General features: G+C 35.5%; 2 protein-coding genes across 2 annotated transcripts in view; one reads left to right on the top strand and one right to left on the bottom strand.

Moving 5' to 3' along the window:
- The first annotated feature begins 183 nt into the window (after positions 1-183).
- LOC144966279 (uncharacterized) lies at positions 184-4,486 on the top strand. Its single transcript, XM_078902491.1, has 3 exons — positions 184-270; positions 1,964-2,276; positions 3,352-4,486. The coding sequence occupies exons 2-3, from the start codon at positions 1,970-1,972 to the stop codon at positions 3,597-3,599; spliced, it is 555 nt and encodes a 184-aa protein (XP_078758617.1). The 5' UTR covers positions 184-270; positions 1,964-1,969; the 3' UTR covers positions 3,600-4,486.
- Positions 3,858-19,191, bottom strand: part of LOC144966278 (transmembrane protein 19-like) — a 15,849-nt gene continuing 515 nt past the window's right edge. Inside the window, exons 2-7 of the mRNA XM_078902490.1 lie at positions 16,660-16,770; positions 15,756-15,893; positions 12,801-12,877; positions 12,324-12,501; positions 11,495-11,710; positions 3,858-10,486 (exon numbers count right to left, since the gene is read on the bottom strand). Coding sequence (XP_078758616.1) covers positions 10,323-10,486; positions 11,495-11,710; positions 12,324-12,501; positions 12,801-12,877; positions 15,756-15,893; positions 16,660-16,770 — 884 coding nt within the window. The 3' untranslated portion in view covers positions 3,858-10,322. The remainder of the gene's footprint in view (positions 10,487-11,494; positions 11,711-12,323; positions 12,502-12,800; positions 12,878-15,755; positions 15,894-16,659; positions 16,771-19,191) is intronic.

A 19,191-nucleotide genomic window follows, 5' to 3' on the forward strand; every position in this document is an offset into this window, starting at 1 on the left:
ATAAAGAATTTCGTAATATTTTGAAAATAAATCTACTGGCCAAAACCAGATATAATATAGTAAATTAATGACGGGCAATGATGCAAAATATAGGACATCTGTCTATCTTTAAAACATTCCCTTTCAGCAAGTAAATGGAGAATGTGACATAATGAAGAGAGCTCTTTGGTTTATGAAAATACCTTATTGAGGTTCTAAGTTGCTAGGCACTGATCAACATTGGAGGTTCCGTTTTCTTGGCTATTTAACATCTTATGACTTTAATTTCAGGTAATATTTGATGCAAACTAATTAATCTCTGGGGGTTTTTTTTCCTCTATTTGACACAACAAAAGCCCCCTCATATTCATTGAAGTTCATAACCACACATCTCAGCTACAAAAAAAAAGTAATGAAAACTGCAGAGAGCATGCCAAGACGGGCATTTTAAAAATCTTGTATTGCTTTCCGAACTTAGTGAGCAATATTGTACATCAGTATTGTCCAAGAAGCTTATAATAGCGTTCCAGTCTCGGCACGCGAGCGGTTGGTTAAAATGTGCGCGCTGACGTCACAGCCTCTCACTCCAGTTCATATTATAAGTTATAAGCTTCTTGGTATTGTCTGGCAGACTGCTTTCAAACTATAAACTATAATACTACATTATCAATCAGGACGATGGGTAGGGATGGGGACATTGTGCGTGTGTTTGGGTTTATGACAAGCATGACTCAGAGCCTATCAACGACATTAATGGTCACGTCACGATGATTTTACCTGTCTTTTTAGGTGTGTTAGCATGGTAATAGGTAAGCTGGGTGCACATGTGTCCCATTGAAAAAGAAGACGAGTGTTGAGGTGTGAAGAAGAATGAGACTCATGGGGGTAGGAAAATAACATTGCTGAGACGATTTGAGATTTGGGAAGATGATCCACTAATCTTAACCCTTTAACCCAGTTAAGAAGAGTTAAGTCAAACCTACGAGAGTTGAATGAAGAGCCATTGACAAACACCCCTGGCAACATGGCAAAGGGGGTGGGGAATCCATACATTTTAACCATCTTCAAGTATTTTTCAAAATCTTGTTTTTAAAAAGTGACGCCTAAATCTCGCAATTTTTTTCTTCCTTCTCATTTCTTTTCTGTTTTTCTTATTACTTATTCCCATTCTCTCTTTCTTTTAAATTGTTACTTTCCTTCCAGTTCTTTGTTAATGTTTAAACAGCGCTCTATGTCTATCCTGAAGATGAAACACTTGCGAATTTTACAATTTATCAGTCATGAGGAGCCCATGGCATAAATGTATGAGAGAAATTGTTGAATTGAGTTATGCTTATTAGAATCAGGCAGAATTGAAATTATTTCAATCTTAACTATCCTTTAGTGTCTCGTTTGGTGATCTATCTCAATGAGAAATTTGAGATAATTATTCCAAGCATGTATGTGATTAAACCTGATGACAGTGCTGTTAAGGCCAACTAAATACAAAAAATACATGTGAATTTCCCTTCAGTAGAGGCCTCAAATATTTTTTTTTCAATGGATCTTTTATATAGCGCAATATCCACTAAAATTCTGAAAGTATTTTACAAAGTATTTTACATATAGGAAGAGACATGACACTTGTTAGGCGATATTACAATTTTTTTCAGACAGAGACAACGCTGTTAACTCATTTTACAGTGAGAGAATGTGAGTAAAGAGCCTTTTCCAGAGACTCAACTATGCAGAGTGAGATTCGAACCCTGGTCCTTCGAGTCCAAAGGCGAGTGTCATACCCTTAGATCACATATATAGGGCAATGAAAAATGAATGTAAAAGTAAAAGAACTAACTTTCTGTCGGCTATCAGACAATGGATTTAAAAAGCAAAGGGGGAGGGGGGGATCTTAATGCCTTGACCTAGCATTGTTGTTTGTCTTAGTCTTATACTATCTTGTACACAACTTCAAGAGTAAAATAAATTTGTTTATGTCTTTGCACAGCCAAACATGTCTGATCGATATCTAAGCACAAGTAAAGGACCAGCATATTGCAAGTATGCTACCAGCAAGGGCCAGAACCTTTTCGAACGTGGCTACTGGAACCCAATGCCAGTCAATTCTTACCTGAGTGGCGATGGATTATCACATACATATCGAGGCCCAGCATACTATGTTCCATCAGAAAGAGCATGGATGGACTATAAGGACCATCGGTCGCTGCCGCCTCTTACTCGTCGTGATGCTATCCATATGGATAGCGAGGACAAATACAGAGATTTCCAAAGAAAGAGAGACAGCAAGCCAAACCCATCAGGTAAACTGCATTTTGGAGTTATAATGTAGCATATATATCAAATGCGCAGTATTTCAAATTTCAGAATATCTTTTAAGTTGCCTATAATATTGTTCTCTCACAGATGGCCAAAAGGAAATTTTTTCTGGCCTGTCTGGTTGATTTTTGGGACTAAACTTACTTATTTTGATATTAAAGCATCAACTCAAGAACACACTGATAAACTTTGAAAAGATACACAATTTCTGACACCCTTACACACACATGGCATCAGTCCGCGTAGAATTATTCTAAATTACTCTTATTTTGATCGTTTGTGTGTAGAAGTAATGTTGGATGATACTGAGAGGTGGATAAATTACCCAATATTTGAGGAATCAAGAAGGAAAAGGAAAGTTTTTAGACCAGGCTTCAAGCTAAGTCAAACATTTGTATGAGGAATACAATCAGATTAAAGTATAATATTGAATTTTTTTAAAACATCACCTAAGATTTTTTTTTTAAAGTTATCTGTAGTACATTCTTTTGATACAGTTACACACAGAGTGAATTTTTAGTCAGTTTGATTGTCTTGTGTCTAATAAAATTCTACTTGTGAAACCTCATTCAATCAAGAATGTTATAGTTATAATCGTAGTCACCGATGGATGAAGAGAGGAATGGATATGTTAGAGCGATCAGTACCTTTGAAAAAAATATATCAATATTTTACTGTTTTTCCACCCTACCTAATTTCTACTTGTTTTGGTTGGTTTGGTTTTATTATTATAATTCCTCTGTTCTGACTTCACATGGGACCAAAACTGCTTCGTTTGTTTGTGAGGTGGATGTACCACCAACTGAATGATCTGAACCACTGTTTTCCCGGAAGCAAACTTAAAATATAAACATTGGAATAATCTTTATCATCCTTATTTTTCTACACGCACCTCACTACACCAAGGGCTGACACTGGTCCCTTTGATTGTAAGGCGAGTGCACTGCTGAGTTCTTGAGCCCATACTATCCAAAAAATAATCATAAGTCTACAAATTGGGATAATCATTGTCATGCTTTAAATTAATAAACTTCCCTCCATATTTGTATTTCTTTACAGGCATCTCATTGTCAGGATACCCTGCTAACTACACCGGAGTCCCTTATCCACAACTCATACCATTCCATACACATGCATGGAGAAGGAGATGGGACGGCCCTGGCAACTTTGTACCACCTGTAGATCACTGGGTCCATGAAAATCCAGGCTCTCAGTACCAGGCCTACAGATTCCACAATGAAGAAGACTTCCAAAAATTCCGCCATCAAATGGAAAATCCCACAATCACTCAAAAGATTGCACGATAAAATTTGAGGAGGAAAATAATGTCTGTATTATTATGTTTCCTTACATCAGTTCTACCTCTTTGGTTACAACTGATGCTGATCCAAAGCTTGTTTCATTTTTATTCTATCTTTCCTCCTGAGATCTTACTAAAAGTACTTCTTTCAGAAGGAAACAGTATTAATAATCTTGCTTGCAATTTCTTGTGCCATTTCTCTCAAACTCATGACTGTATTTTCCTACATTGGAAAAAGAAAAACATGAACAAAAAATTCGGTGCATTAGTTTTCAAATCATTTAATTGAGACATGGAAAATAGTGTGCAAAACAAAAAGAATAATAATAATTATAATGATAATGAGACAATGTCTACTTAAAGTATGTGTTGTCAATGCAAATTTTCCTTGTGCCTCTGTCCAAAAATGTGTTTGAATCACACAAAAAAGATCATACTACTTTGATCACTGATGTGTTCCTCTAAAAATAAGTCAATAAATGTTGATGATTGCTCCATATTTTTCATCATTTTTTAATGCGAGAAGTATCCATGACAAAATTTAAGTGAAATTTGTAATGTATTTTCGTTCTTGTTTTTTCAAAATTTATTTCAATTACATATCTCAGTCAGCACAAAATATCTATCAATGTTTTTGAGCAAATATTTATATTCATTTATGATAAGTTTACTCCAATACAGTGTGACAATGAAGTCACCCGATCAGAAATAAAACTGGGTTTGCTTCAATAGCAAAATCAACATGATAGAGCATATCCAGAGTGATGATTATTGTTTTATATACGTTAATATCATCAAATCGTACAACTGTTTTGATCCAAACATATGTTTGTCTCTTTTTTACAGTATTATTTATAGACATGTAAATAAATCTTTTGTTTGAAGCTAATCAAATTTGAGTTTTCTGTGTGCCTGGATTATACTTCTAACTATAATCTTCAATATTTTTCAATCCAACCAAGTATTTGACAGGTAATATTTATATCAATCATCGGTTAGAAAAGTGGAAAGACGTTGAGGGCTAGGTATATCAGTATTAACCAATTACAATGTATAAAGGAAATATGAATACTTATAAAGCTATACCTATGTAAAGGATGTATCTATATATGTAGCCTCAGAATGCCTAGTCTATGACTTATTATGCTAGATGAAAAAGCTTTTTAAAAATGGGAAACACAGTTCATATGGTCCATTTGACTAGTAGAGCATTTATATAGTTCAATATCCACTAAACATGCTACAAGCGCTTTACAAGGGGTCCCCAGCAAACAGCAACACTTAAGATGTAAGACGAAACATGACGCCTGTTAGGTAATTTTATTTATTTTTTCCAACAAAAACAATGCTGTTAACGGCATACTCTTTTTGCACACCTGAGTATGGTGTGAGAATGTGAGTAAAGAGGCTTTACCAATGGCTCAACTATGCGCTGCTCAGATCAAGACTCAGACCCTGAACCTTCCAGTCCGAAGGCAAGTGTCATACCACAAGGCCACATAGCCGCATATGGTTGATGTGTTATGAAGCTGAGCTAAAAGGACATTAATTTTATGTATTTGTTTTTAAGGGTTTTACGGCACTTGCAACACATTAAGGTCATATCAGCACCAGTAAAAAGGAAGAAAATGGGTTAGTAAAAAGTTCTAGAATTACAATTAAAGCACCCAAGAAATGGTAAGACAAAGGGGAATTCGTTCAAATAAAAAACAGGTGTAGATTCCCAGAGTACACTATCAAAGAACTTAGTTTGAGATTACTAAAAGTCTCATCCAGACACAAGCATAGGTCCCCACTACGAGGAATACACTCAAATGTTTTACAAATATAACATAAAGAGAACATAATACAATGCATAACAGAGAGATGATTTACAAGGAAAAAAATATCATCTCCCAAAACTAACTATACATTTGACTGTTTCCCTCTCAGCTAGAGTATCCGGCCAGGGCCAGGACAAAACCAAGTATGTAATCTCATTCCAAGACAAAGACAGTGAGTTGGAAGACAGATATAAGGGGATAGAAGACGCAGTAAGTGCCTCCCTGCCCACTATGGGAGGCCAGGAACCCCACCCAGAGGACATTACTTGTCATAGATGAGGGGAAAACAAAGCTATTTCAATATTTCAATTCAATAAAATTAGAAAAAAGAACAAAAGAAAAATGGTTTATGTAATAATCTCAATGCTATAAAATTCGATTAGAATAATTTTGAAATGTCTATTTAAGTCTAGAAATATTTCTCTTAACTTGCAATTCATAAGAGTTAAAATATTCATGTAATAAACGACAGTTTTTGTTTGGAAGCTACTCCTGCTACACTTTTTACACCAATTCTTTATGACGAAACTTTATCTTTAATTATCTTTGTTTTTTTTTATGATATATCACACACATAAATGACCTCTCGTACATCAAAATTATAATCCCACACACCCCCACTGTAAGCATGTCACACAAATCAGCAACAAGTGTAAGGTTTATCATGATTATTGTAAATTATATTTCATAACGAACAATAAATTCAAAGCACACATACGCAAATATACCCATACACTCACAGATGCAAACACAAACACACATACACATGTGAATGTAAATTAAATACGGATGCAAAAACATTTGTTCAAACATGTAACATTATAGGCAGGTAACATGAGATACCTGATGAAATGATGTAATTATTTCAGAGTGTCTTTCTTTATATATATATATAGTTGAACATTAATGAAATTGAAATAACCAAAAAAAAAAAAAAAAAGAACCAACACATTGCCGTCATTCTTTTTACTTTGCATAGGAAAATTATTTCAAAGTTTATTGATAACAATCATCTTAACATGATACCATGCCCAGCTATTGATTTTCTTTGTAAATTTCACAACATATCAGAACACCCTCATACTTGTTTTTAACATCTAAATGAGGCCTTTTGGAATCATATTATGATCTTGATAGCAAGACTGCATCGAGTAAAGAAAAAAAAAGAGTTTTTTATGGTTAGATACCTTTGTTTTTGTTTGTTTTTAAGGGTTTTACGGTGCTTGCAACACATTTAGATCATATCAGAGCCAGTAAAAAGGAAGAAAACTGGATACTAAAAACATTCTAGATGTACAATTAAAAGGGCTTGAGGAAAAAGTAACCCAAATAGAAATGGTTCAAGAAGGGAACAGATGTAGATTCCAATGGCACACTATCAGTGTACTTAGTTTGATATCTAAAAGTCTCAACCAGACACTAGCACAAGTCCCCACTAAGAGGAATACACTCAAATGTTTACAAATCATATGTTAAGAATAAAAAAATAACAGTACAAAAGAGAAATGATTTACATGGAAAAAAAATATCTCCAAAACATATAACTATACAGTCGACTATTTCCCACCCAGCCAAGGACCCTTGCCAAAGTCAGGACAAAACTAAGTAATCTCATTCCAAGACAAAGACAGAAAGCAAGTTGGAAAACAGATACAGGGGGACAGAAGACACAGCAAGTACCTCCCTGCCCACTATGGGAGGTCAGAAACCCCACCCAGTTAGAAATCTTTAAATACCCTTCAAAAGTACAAAAAAAGTTTTAAAAGTCACCCATTTCAGTTTGTTTAAGCTCAATGCAGGTGAGCTCAGATAAATAATAAACGAAACTATGCAATCTGTGATATAAGAGACGTTAGCAAACACTAGGGTTAAGCTGATTTATTTTAGAGAAATTGTAATTCTCGTACAGAAAAAAAAAAGAAGACACTGAATCATGAGTATCTTTAAAATGTGTATTAATCATGATGGATGTTAGTGGTCGAATTTGTTATTATTAAAATTGTGACTGTCGTTGTGAAACCTGACACAATGTTTAGTTTTTGTTTATTCTAAATACTATGAAAAAGCATATCATAACTGATTTTGATGTTGTATCCTTATTTAAATAGCACATCAAAAAATTCTGAATAAATTTTTCATCTCATACTGACGACAAAGTTAATATGTAAAAAAGTTAAGAAAAAAAAATGAAACACCTCAACAATGCAATGAAATGCGAGTATTCATATATTCAACCCAAAATGAAAAAAAACAGAAGGAGCCCAATAAGACAATTATAATTAAACAGGACTTGCAACACTGCTTATATCAACGCCATGAACAAGGAAGATGAAGGAAAAGTCAAAAGATTATAAATAAAAAAGTATACTATTCACAAGAGCTTGAGGATCTCCACCTAGTATTTGTATATCTTTTTTTTTTTTTTTAACCAAATTAAAATCAATGATAGTCTGTTTTTTGGGGTTTAAGAAAAAAATTACATACACAGCTTGCTACTTGTTCAACAGTAAAAAACATAATTGTGTATAAACTTATATGACTTGATGGCACAAAACAGTATTACTACTATAGTCCAAGCTGGTTTATTGGGACAGCTCGGTTCCTGACAAATCGTCCCAATTAAGCAGTGACCATAAAATTTAGCAATTTTAAAGATTTACCATAGTCCACTCTGCATTTATTGCACCATCTGTCAGTTTACCTGCAAGCCTAGCATCGTCGCTATTGACCCATGACAATGAACATGATGATGGTGGTAGTCGATGACAATGGCATGGGATACAGGTAAATTCTATTGTTCACATCTCTGTGATGACTATGACAAACAGTTCAACCACACATCCTTTTGGCTATCACCATATACAGTAACAGGGGATACAGGTAAATTCTATTATTCACACATCTGTGATGAACTCTACAACAACACACCAGGTTGACTGTCCTGTTAGACTAATTTGCATTTTATGAACCATCGTTTGAAATGGTTGAAGCCAACAAAAAAGCTCTTTGACGGTCATAGTCAAATTTCGTCCCAATTAAGTTGTGGGCCATCCCAATTAAGTGGCTGGAAATAGGAAAAGGTATAACTTTTTATATTGAAAAAATCAGTTCCCACGGAATCGTCCCAATAAAGCAGTGTCCCCAATACTGGCTTGGACTGTGCTTATTACACAAAACATTATTATTACTACCTATTACCTAAGTGAGTGACAAGATAAAGATAAAAATAAATATCACAAAAGTTTTCAACTTATTCTATTTTCAAACCTTTGAAGAAGAAAAAAATAACATCAGCTTCCTCTCATTTCAAAGAATGCAGTTGAGATTTACTGTCTCAAAACAGTACTAAGTCAGGAGTGATATATTTATGCTAAAAATAGAATTTATAGTGTGCAATTAAAACTTTTAATAACTTCAAACATTGGTATGTTGTTATCAAAGCCCAAGTTCATTAAGAATTGATTCACGATGATGAAACTTATAAATAAGACAACGGTTAGTGCAAAAAGGTTACTAATTCGTACAATAAGAAAAAGACAAATGCAATTTTGGGGGCACCTAAATCGACATAAATGTATTGTACATCTTGCTCTCACAGGAAAGATAGAGGGCAAAAAAGTAAAAGTAGACCGAGAAAAACATATTTGAATAGTTTGAACAGCTGGGTGACAAAGAAAGAGAAGAGTAATATCATTTTTTTTAGGTTATCTGATCAGCGAGGTGAATGGCGTACCATGATCACCTATGTCTGGCACAGACTTGGTACTTGAAGAAGAAGAATTGCAAAAAAATATGGCAAAATCTTGATTGCTAGAAATAGCACATACAGTGCAACCCCGATGTAACGACATCCGTTATAGCGACATTCCCTGTATAACAACATGGTACTAAGGTCCCATTTTATTTTACTATATATCATTAGTAATAAAAAACCCTCTATAGCGACGTACATTTCCGCAAATCCCCTGTATAACGACATTTCTGGTCCGACAAACCTTGAAGGTGTTTGCCTGCCATGACATTTTTTTTTGTTCGTAACTATTACAAGTGGTATCTTCCATTCTATGTATGTTGTCTACTCGTAATAAGTCCAGAGCTAGTTCTTATTGTAGCCAATGAAAACGCTTCTTTTTCAGCCAATCAATAGTCACATTTGTACAACACCGCAGCCAATCAGAAGGCTCGCCTTTCACCCAATGAATGCCTGTGACAAGCAAAACAACAGCCCGCATCAGAGTCCGATAATGAAGATGAAGAGGAGACACCACTACCACCGCAAGTCACAGGAAAGGAAGCGTATATGGCGCTGCTCACCCTCAGGCACTTTGCACAGCAAAACCAAAATGGATCAGTGCTTTTTGATCTACTAGATCGTACTGAAGACAAGGTGTGTGAGATCATCTGCTCCAGACAAACACAGACAAAGATTGACGACTTCTTCAAAAAAAAATTGAAAAAAAAAAAAAAAAAAAAAAATCATAAAAAATAAAAAATGAAAAAAGACAAACAAAAAAACAAAAAACAAAACATTTTTCATGTGGCCATGTATGCGTATGATGAATACAATACATGCCGATCACAAGCCCGGATAAACTACAGAGGGAAAATGAAAAAGTATACATTCACTACACAAGACCCAAAACACCTCCTGATATACACACATAGGAAACCTCTCTGAAACGACATCCCTCTATAACGACGGGTTTTCCCGGTCCCGACGATGTCGTTATATCGAGGTTGCACTGTAAATATCAGAAAATCTTTATAATAAAAAATGAGATGAATGTAAAATCTTCTTTTAATTACTGAAGACACTCCAGATCAATCTGATCTATTAATAAATTAAGTTGAAAATCATTGGACTGCATCATAACATATATTTATAAAAGCTAATCACAATTTATCCTTCAAAAATAATTCCAAGTGACGGCAGCAATGTAAGGCATTATAAGACCAGTAATGGCACAGGATACAAGGTTGACACTGTGGTTGTCGAGGATGGCTCGACCACAAATCTTCTGAACATCCGGCCCGTCACATTCCACAATCACTCCGAGCTTTTTGTGTTTTCCTGATAAGGATAATAAAATAGTTAAAAACAGATGACATTCTCTAAAAGACAATGATGAAGTTAAAATGCATATTGCAATTCATAAAAAGATGAATGTGTGGAAAATAAAATATTTTTTAAATTCATTAAAACGTTTAAATAATAATAATAATAATAATAATAATAATAATAATAATAATAATAATAATAATAATAATAATAATAATAATAATAATAATAATAATATGTCTTTAATGTCCTCAAAATAGTGGCAATTTGTCATTTGGTTACACATTTATAACAATAAAATGTTATAAAGAACATACATTGCATAATATATTGACATATACACACTCACATATATGCACACTAGTGGCATCGTAGTCATCGTCGCCACCATCGTCATCAACAACAACATCATCATCATCATCATCATCACCATCATCATCACAACAACCTTCCTAATATTTCCGTTACCATCCTTCACTTTCACCATTCCTTTTAACACCATCACCATCCTCATCATATTCCATATTATTATTGTTTTTCTGTAACAAGCTATAAGAGAGAAAGCTTTGGAATTTACTTTAGAAAAAAACAAAAAAACACTGTAGGTCGATATTTTGAAGATGACAAAGACGTCATAAAGGCTGTTAAAACACTGCTAACCAGCATCTGGTATAACGATTGAACAAAATGGAGAGTATTGAGGTATTGGGACTTGATTCTTTGATTTTCAGCTTCAATCTGAGGTATAATCCATGTCATTATTTCAAATTCTGTTTGAGCTACACATCCACTTGCAATACTTTTTGACTGCTCCTTGTATATTCTTGCGTGTCGGTCGGTTCCAGAGCTGCTACATAGGGTTAGCAACAGGCAGGCATGGAGGAAGACTGTAACTTCTGCTTCACGCAAGTCCCCCCAACGACCATCATATTGGAATTGAGTGAGTGAGTGAGTGAGTGAGTGAGTGTATATTCTAAACAAATATGTATTTATGGGGAACTGTTCTAGACAACATCTTACCTGAAAATTGCAGTGTAGCTCCAACGACTGAATCAATGATTGAACCTAGCCCACCTGATAAGATGGCGTAGAATATCACAGGCCATTGTGGTGGTGAATCTCCTATGTACGGAGCTGATACAAACATCAGAAGACAGAAGTAATATGCCAAGCCTACAAGTCCACCTCCAAGCAGGCTACCCAGGGTTCCACCAACGCTAATACCACCATTAGTGCCTGAAATGTCACCATAATCATCAGAGTTTCTTAGAGTATATGGAGAGAAAAATGAAGTGAGTGAATGTGGCTCATATAAAAGGGAACAACAAAAAACAAAGAACGTTTTCCCTTTGACCTTCCTCAAGTGACAGACATGACACAGAGACAATGACGAGAAAAAAATATATTATATGCTTTATTTTGATATAATGAAATCAAATTACGACGAGAATGTTTTGTTTTTTTTTAAGCGAGGAGGGGAGGGACTGAGAAAGAGCAAGGTATGTGTGTGTGTATGTGTGTGTGTGTGTGTATGTGTGTGTGTGTGTGCAAGGAAAGGAGAGAGTGAGGGGGGGGGGGGGGGATAGAGAGACAAAAAGGTGAAATAAGATGAAGTTTAAACTGAAAATTGAAGGCTGGTGCATAGCTGATCAAAAAGCTTAAAATTAAGTTGAAAAAGGGGGAGGGATGTCTAAGAATTTGAGAAGCTGAAAGAGTTGCTGATGATGATGATGGTGGTGGTGATCATCATCATCATGCCAAACTGTACACACCAGTTATATCAGCGTATATATGGCAAATGCTGCACTACCTAGTGATTGTTTTTTTTTAATGTTTTTTAATATATTACCACGTGGTACTCTTTTCCAAGCAGTGATTAGAAATGGGTCAGACGATCCAACAACTGAGCCAACCTCAGATGCAAACGTGTCACCACAAGCAGAAGCAAGAGATCCAACTAAAGCCATTGCATACCAGCTAGCGTTGTAATAAGATTTAAAACTGAATGGTAACTCTATTGATCCGACCTGTATCAAAAAGAATAAATGTATATAATAAGTGAGGGGATTTAAATTAAATGGAAATCATGCTCTCTCTCTCTATCTATCTCTCTCTCTCTCTCTCTCTCTCTCTCTCTCTCTCTCTCTCTCTCTTTCTTTCTTTCTTTTTATCTCTCTCTCTATCTCCCTCTCTCTCTCTCTCTCTCTCTCTCTCTCTCTCTCTCTCCTCTCTCCTCTCTCTCTCTCTCTCTCTCTCTCCCCTCTCTCTCCTCTCTCTCTCTCTCTCTCTCTCTCTCTCTCTCTCTCTCTTTAATCCTTCTGCTTACCTCTATCATGTACAAAATACTAAATACTGTAGCTGGGCCTCCATTGCTAACAACCTGTACCCAGTTTCTTTGCCCTCCTAAGAAAATGAAAATCATAAGAAGTGATTAGTATGTAGGGAAAAAAGGAGGGGGGGGGGGGGGGGGATGAGACAAGGACATTTCAAAATTCACTGAATCAAGACTAATATTTTTAAAGAATAAACCTATAACACTCAGGAAAATGACATTTATAACGGAAGAGCAAATGTTTAAAAAGTTTTCAACACTTTGATGCAGTATACTTTTAACTGCATCATGTTACGTCTTTTACAATGTCTTTTAATGTTCAAAAAACAAAAGAGATGATACTTGATTTTCAACAAAACAAAAATCACATAATACCCCTAAGAATTGGGAATCAATTTATTATTTTATTATTTTTCCTTAGAAAACGAAATCCTTTTCACGTTACAAAAGAAATCCTTAGGCTTTCTATTTGTCAATCTGAATCTTTGAATCTTCCTTTAATGCCCATCTTCACTCATGAAGATTTTGACATGAACAATAATATTAAAGTGAAAATTCAGCAGTGATCTAGTAGCTCTGTGAATAAATCTAAAGTGGGTGCAGATGTAACTTCCAGCGGTAAATTGTTCCAATCTGTGATGGTTCTGGAGTAAGATGAGAATTTTCTGAGGTCTTTGGTGGATTTCAGGGGGATGAAACTGTCCAGGTGGAAAGTCCTGGATGTTCGTGTCAGTGCTTGGAAATCAGGATTAGGATTCGCTACCAGGTTGTTCTTTATCTTATACATCATGGTCAGGAATGCTAGTTTAGAAAAAAAGCTTTCCCATAATCCTTGAAGAGGGATGAGAAGCATGAGGACACAAAACCCAGCTAAGATGGACGGACCCATTTCCCGCCATAGGATGACAAGGACTAGAAGGGCTTGGAGAGGGCCGATCCATAGGAAATGAAGGAATATCACAGCCTGATCAAACCTGTTGACATCATTGGACATCAGATTGACTAGTTTGGAGTGACTTCTATTCAAGTTGATCAATCATGCTGCTCACACTTGATGTTTTCTCATAGTTTTCCATAACAAAATGAGCGGCTCATCTCTGTATTGCCTCTGTATTTATCAACAAGGTGTTTTGTGTGTGGGCCCCAAACAGTGCATGCATATTCAATTTGTGGTCGAACTAATGATTTCAGGCTTGTTGATTTAATCTTTAAATTTCTTCGGAGGAAACCCAAGAACTTTAGATTCAAGAGCCTCTACCAGGTCGATAATATAAAAAAGAAGAGAGTGGAATCAAGGACTGAGCCTTGAGGAATGCCAATTTCAACTGGGACGGAAGATTCACCGTCAATGATCACTGATTGGGTACGGCCTTTCAGGCGGTTGTCAATCCATCTGTTGATTTTCCCATTTATCCCATATTGTCGAAGCTTGTGGCATAATACGTTGTGGTCAACTTTGTCAAAGGCCTTGGAGATGTCCATTATAAGCACATGTTTGTTGGTCCTTCTCGAGAGACTTTGAAACGTCATCAATAAAGCTGATCAATTGTGTTTCACACGAGCGCCTGGACTGAAAACCATATTGGAGTTCATATAGGATATCATACCTATATGTGTATTTCATTATCTGGCTGACAATGATGTGCTCAATAAGCTTGCTTGAGATACAAGTGAGAGACACTGAGTGATAATTTGAAGGAATCGTTCTCTGTCCTTTTTCATAAATGGGAGCTACATTAGCTGTTCTCCAATCCTCTGGGACTTCACCAGTGTCGAGTGATCTCTGAAAAATTAAACAGAGGGGGCTGCAAGCTCTTTCAAAACTCTTGCTTGGATGTTGTCTGGCCCACTAGATTTTGTAGGATCCAAGTTTTGAAGAAGTTTTGCAATGCCTTCTTCCGTAAAATTTATGTTTTCTATCACAGGCTGTTTTTCATTGATGTTACTGCTTCTGTCTGCTATACAGTTTTCTGCAATTTGTTTGAGGGTTAAAGGTTGCTTTTTAGAAAAGACACGACTGAAATTGGGCATTTAGGACTGTTACTTTGTCAAAAGCTAAGGTGAGGAGCTTTCCATTGTCATTGATTGAGGCTATCCCACTTCTGTCCATTTTTCTGTGTTTAATGTGTGCCCAGAATTTGTTCATACCAGTAAATTGGTTTCCATTCTCATCATGGCTAAACATGGCTCCACATAGTCCCAATATTTTTTACATAACTCCTTTTGTATAAGTTGTTTCAGAACAGTGTATTTCTCTTTGTAACTGCGATCGTTCATCATTGTATAGCTTTTATATCACCGGTCATGCTGTTTTATCATCTTTTTTATTGACTTAGTGATCCATTGTAAGCTATTTTTGATTCTACAAGTTTTATGTGGTATTTTATTACTGATTCCTTTCTCTAGAATATGTATGAATTTTTGCCAAAGTTCTTCAGTGCTAAGTATTGCCATGTTTAAAAGCTCTTTAGCTGTTTCAGTAATTTCATTTCTCAGTCCTTCCTAGTTTGCTTTTCTGTAGAGATGGATTTTTAAATGTTTCTGTTTATTCTTTTTCAGGTTCACATCAACCTCAATTATAACTGCATCACTGTCTGAGATGCCTGGGATGACACATTGATGGTTTATAAGAATGGGATTATTGGTGATCATTAATCTGAAGTGTTTGCCATGCAAGTTGGTTCCTCTATTAGCTGAGTGAGCGCACTGTCTTCTAAGAGAGAGAGAGAGAGAGAGAGAGAGAGAGAGAGAGAGAGAGAGAGAGAGAGAGAGAGAAAGAGAGAGAGAGAGAGAGAGAGAGAGAGAGAGAGAGAGAGAGAGAGAGAGAGAGAGAGAGACAGAGAGAGACAGAGAGAGAGAGAGAGACAGAGAGAGAGAGAGAGAGAGAGAGAGAGGGGGGGGGGGAGGGGGTTATAAGACCAATGTATAATTGAAAAATATTTCGCCTACCCTCTTTGAAGTCTGCCTCTAACTTCTTTTTGCGACTTGATCTAAACTTTGTAATCCTTGAGCCACAAATAAAAAATGACAGCAATGCAGCAAAGAATGCTAGTGAGCCCATCGTGATCAGAAAACCAACAATAATTCCTGGAGTGGACAAAAGAGATGAAACTTCAGTGCGCTTGACTTATAATAATAATTCTAAAAATCATTCTTTAAGAGGGAGTAGGCCATAATTGCATGAATGAGAATATTAATATTGAACATTACAGTGCCAGGAAAAAGAAACATAGAAATAAAACTTGTGATGGGAAATAAATAAACATACTATATAAAAGTCGCTACATATTGCCTGGCCAAGAAAAAGCTCTTTATATATTTTGTTGGTAAGAGAACAATATGTGGACATTTCAGTGATTCACTTGTTATAATTCGTTGGTGGGTATTCTCAATTTCTGCACTACAAGTTTTCAATTCCAAACAAAGAGTTGTCAGAGTTATTCAAAACACATCCGCTTTCAATATTCTTTCAGTTTCCATTTTATTTTTATTTTTTTCTGGCTCTACCCATTTTAGCTGTCCAATCGATAAATGCAACAAATTATAACTGAAATTGGATCAAGGTTTCAATGGTAATTGTTGCTCTCTTTGTAAAATGATTTCAGATTGCAGTTCTAAACACCAAAAATATGATTTGAAATTAAGGAATGAAAAAAATATTGAAAAATAAAATAATATTCAGAAGCTTGATGAAATAATTTAAATGGTTATTGCTAACAAACAAAAATGGTTTGTTTTTTTTGTTATTGTTGGAAATATACATTTTAAGATGATATATCATTTCTATTTTTCTCATAACAAACCACTTTTACTTTGTAAAGAAATCAAAGGGCATGAAAAATAATACACTCACCTGCGACACAACCTGAATTGTTTACACTCTTTCGTTTCAATCCATATCCACCTAATAGCAATGCCAGAGTCAAGCTTGCTGCCCATCTCCAAGGTTCAGCAGGTACATAATCTGTAATTGAATTAAAAGTTAATGGTAAAGCATGTTTAGAATCAAAGCTCAAACTATTACAATACTATACTGACACAATGTATAAAATTCAGCTGTATGATTGTAAAACACTGTTTGATTAAATGAGATATTTATATCTTTCAAGGTTCCGTATTTTAATAATTCCGACCTGTTACATCAGATGAAATGAAAGATCATGCCCACCAAGGTAATGTGTTCTTGACCCAATCTCCACCGAAGTACTTTTTAATTTTTTGGAGTCCAATTCAGACATAACACAATTCACTGGAATTGTTATGGAATAATAACCACGTCTTATAAAAAAACAATGATTATCCAGCTTTTGAGGAAGCCCAACCTTGATCACTTATCCAGAAAATTAAAAAAATCTACCCTCCCCCTGTCTCCAACCTCACATTCTGCTCCAATATTCTCAAATGAACCACCACCTCTAATTATTATTCTTCCTTTTCAGTCTGTAACTTCAATTTTGAAGACTTCAAAGACCACAGTATATTTAATTTATTCAGATGTGAATATTTTCCACTGCCTTCGATGTTGACACTTATGAACGAGTGCAAGTGGGCATCCACTCTTGAGTGGGAAACATAGAGCTGTGGAAAACCATTATCTGGGATGGCACCTCTTCTTTTGTTAAATATCATCGACAGGTAATTTCACTTGGTAGTTTAGGCCTTTACAAAATATTGCTTATGGTCAATCCTTCTTCTCTGTTGTCATGGTTCAAGATCGAAATCAGTTTTGTTAGGTGTTTTTTTTTTCTTCTGTTTCTGTTTTTTCTTCTTGTTTTGTATTCATTCGATTTCTTGGGTTTCTTATTTGTGGTGAGGATGCCAGGCAGAGTTGCTATATTCTAGTGTAGGTTTATGAGCAAAAAACAAAGGCTTTGTTCGTACTTAAATTTAAAGTTAAAGTTTATTTCTTTCCTAACTGTGTAACTGTAACAGTAAGTTAGCGACAACAGGCCACAATTTTGTTTTTCCTCTTCCGATCTGTTAGCATTGGCAGACTACATTCGATAAAATTGTGTTTTAGTAATTTTATGTTATAAATACTTTGACCAGTATTTATACACGAAAGGGATATTGAATAATATAATTTATTTGATTTCACAGCTGTTTAGTCTTGATTTTTCCAGTTCGCTCCCGATAAAATCAGCGTGAAATTAAGCAATTAACAATAAGATGGAGATTCAGGACCGGAATTTGTGACTGTTACTATAAATCCATTGCCCTTTTAACATTATTTTTAGCCAATAGAACTCCCGAATCTGCTAACAGCTATTAATAGCAGACATGAGAGCTTTACCTAACGAAGACTGGGGGGGTAATCAGAGCTTTCTTTTACATTTGAGATATTCTAAAAGCGCATCAACAATAGAATTAGACTCTTTTTTTAAGGTCAAATTGTGAAATAATCCTTTTTTGCTGATAGAAAACAAACTGAAACATCCAGATTATTATTTGCATGGCATAAATGGCTTTTAAGGATAGTACTTTCTTACTTGACCACGCTAACGACTGAGCTCTCACTTTCACCCTTCGATCTTGTGCCATGAATATTCTACGTGGTTGTTTCAGGAAATGTAAAGTGTAATAGTGACAAATTGTGTGATACACAAACCTCCAAGAAAACAGCTCAACTAAACAGACACATAATATATACAGAAAATAATATATGTATGCATGTGTGTTTCAAATGTACTTTGAGCTTTTAAATGGGGGTCTTGATTGCTCAGTTAGTATAGCAGTCATTTCACACACAATGGAACTTATATCGACCCCGGGTGCAGTCGAGATATTTCGAGAATAATGGTCTTTGTCTCATAAAAATTGGTCTAGAAATAACCTTTTTTGTAATAGATTTGATTTTGAAAACAGCTTTCTCAAATTTCATAATTTCATGATAATTTCCTTATTTTCTGGTCGATGTTCTTGATTTATATATCGTTTTTCCTTTCTCAATGAGACGAATACACTGATGTAACTCGATTGATTCAAAAGTTTAAAACACGGATTTCGTGTTTTGATCGTGAGTCCAGCCTTACTAAGAATTCACGAGCGTTGAGATAGTGACGTAACTATACATACAAGACCTCGTTCTCCATGCCACAGTAGGGCTTCCATTCATCGCTTTCGGTCAACCGTGGTCTTTGAAGTTACACAACATTCGCCGCCTGTGATGCCTGTATATAAATGAAGGGCTGAGCTGACTCATGTTGACAAGCGAGTTATCAAAAGAGCAATCGTTGATTGGTCAAAAACTCAGGATTTCATATAAGGACATAAGTTCTGGAAAGCGATACCCACCCACCTGTCAGTGGACAGAACTGATATGATGAAATTAGGGCTCCATAAAATGTTATATCATGGTCGGCTCCACCCTCTATTTCTATTCTAG

Source organism: Berghia stephanieae, chromosome 2 (genome assembly GCF_034508935.2).
Source record: "Berghia stephanieae isolate SIO BIC M18660-M18661 chromosome 2, UCSD_Bste_1.3, whole genome shotgun sequence".
Lineage (NCBI taxonomy): Eukaryota > Metazoa > Mollusca > Gastropoda > Nudibranchia > Aeolidiidae > Berghia > Berghia stephanieae.

Coding starts and splice junctions, on each gene's coding strand:
- LOC144966279 (XM_078902491.1), top strand. CDS start 1,970: ATGTCTGATCGATATCTAAGCACAAGTAAAGGACCAGCATATTGCAAG. Junction 2,277..3,351: donor CAGCAAGCCAAACCCATCAG/GTAAACTGCATT, acceptor ATTTCTTTACAG/GCATCTCATTGTCAGGATAC.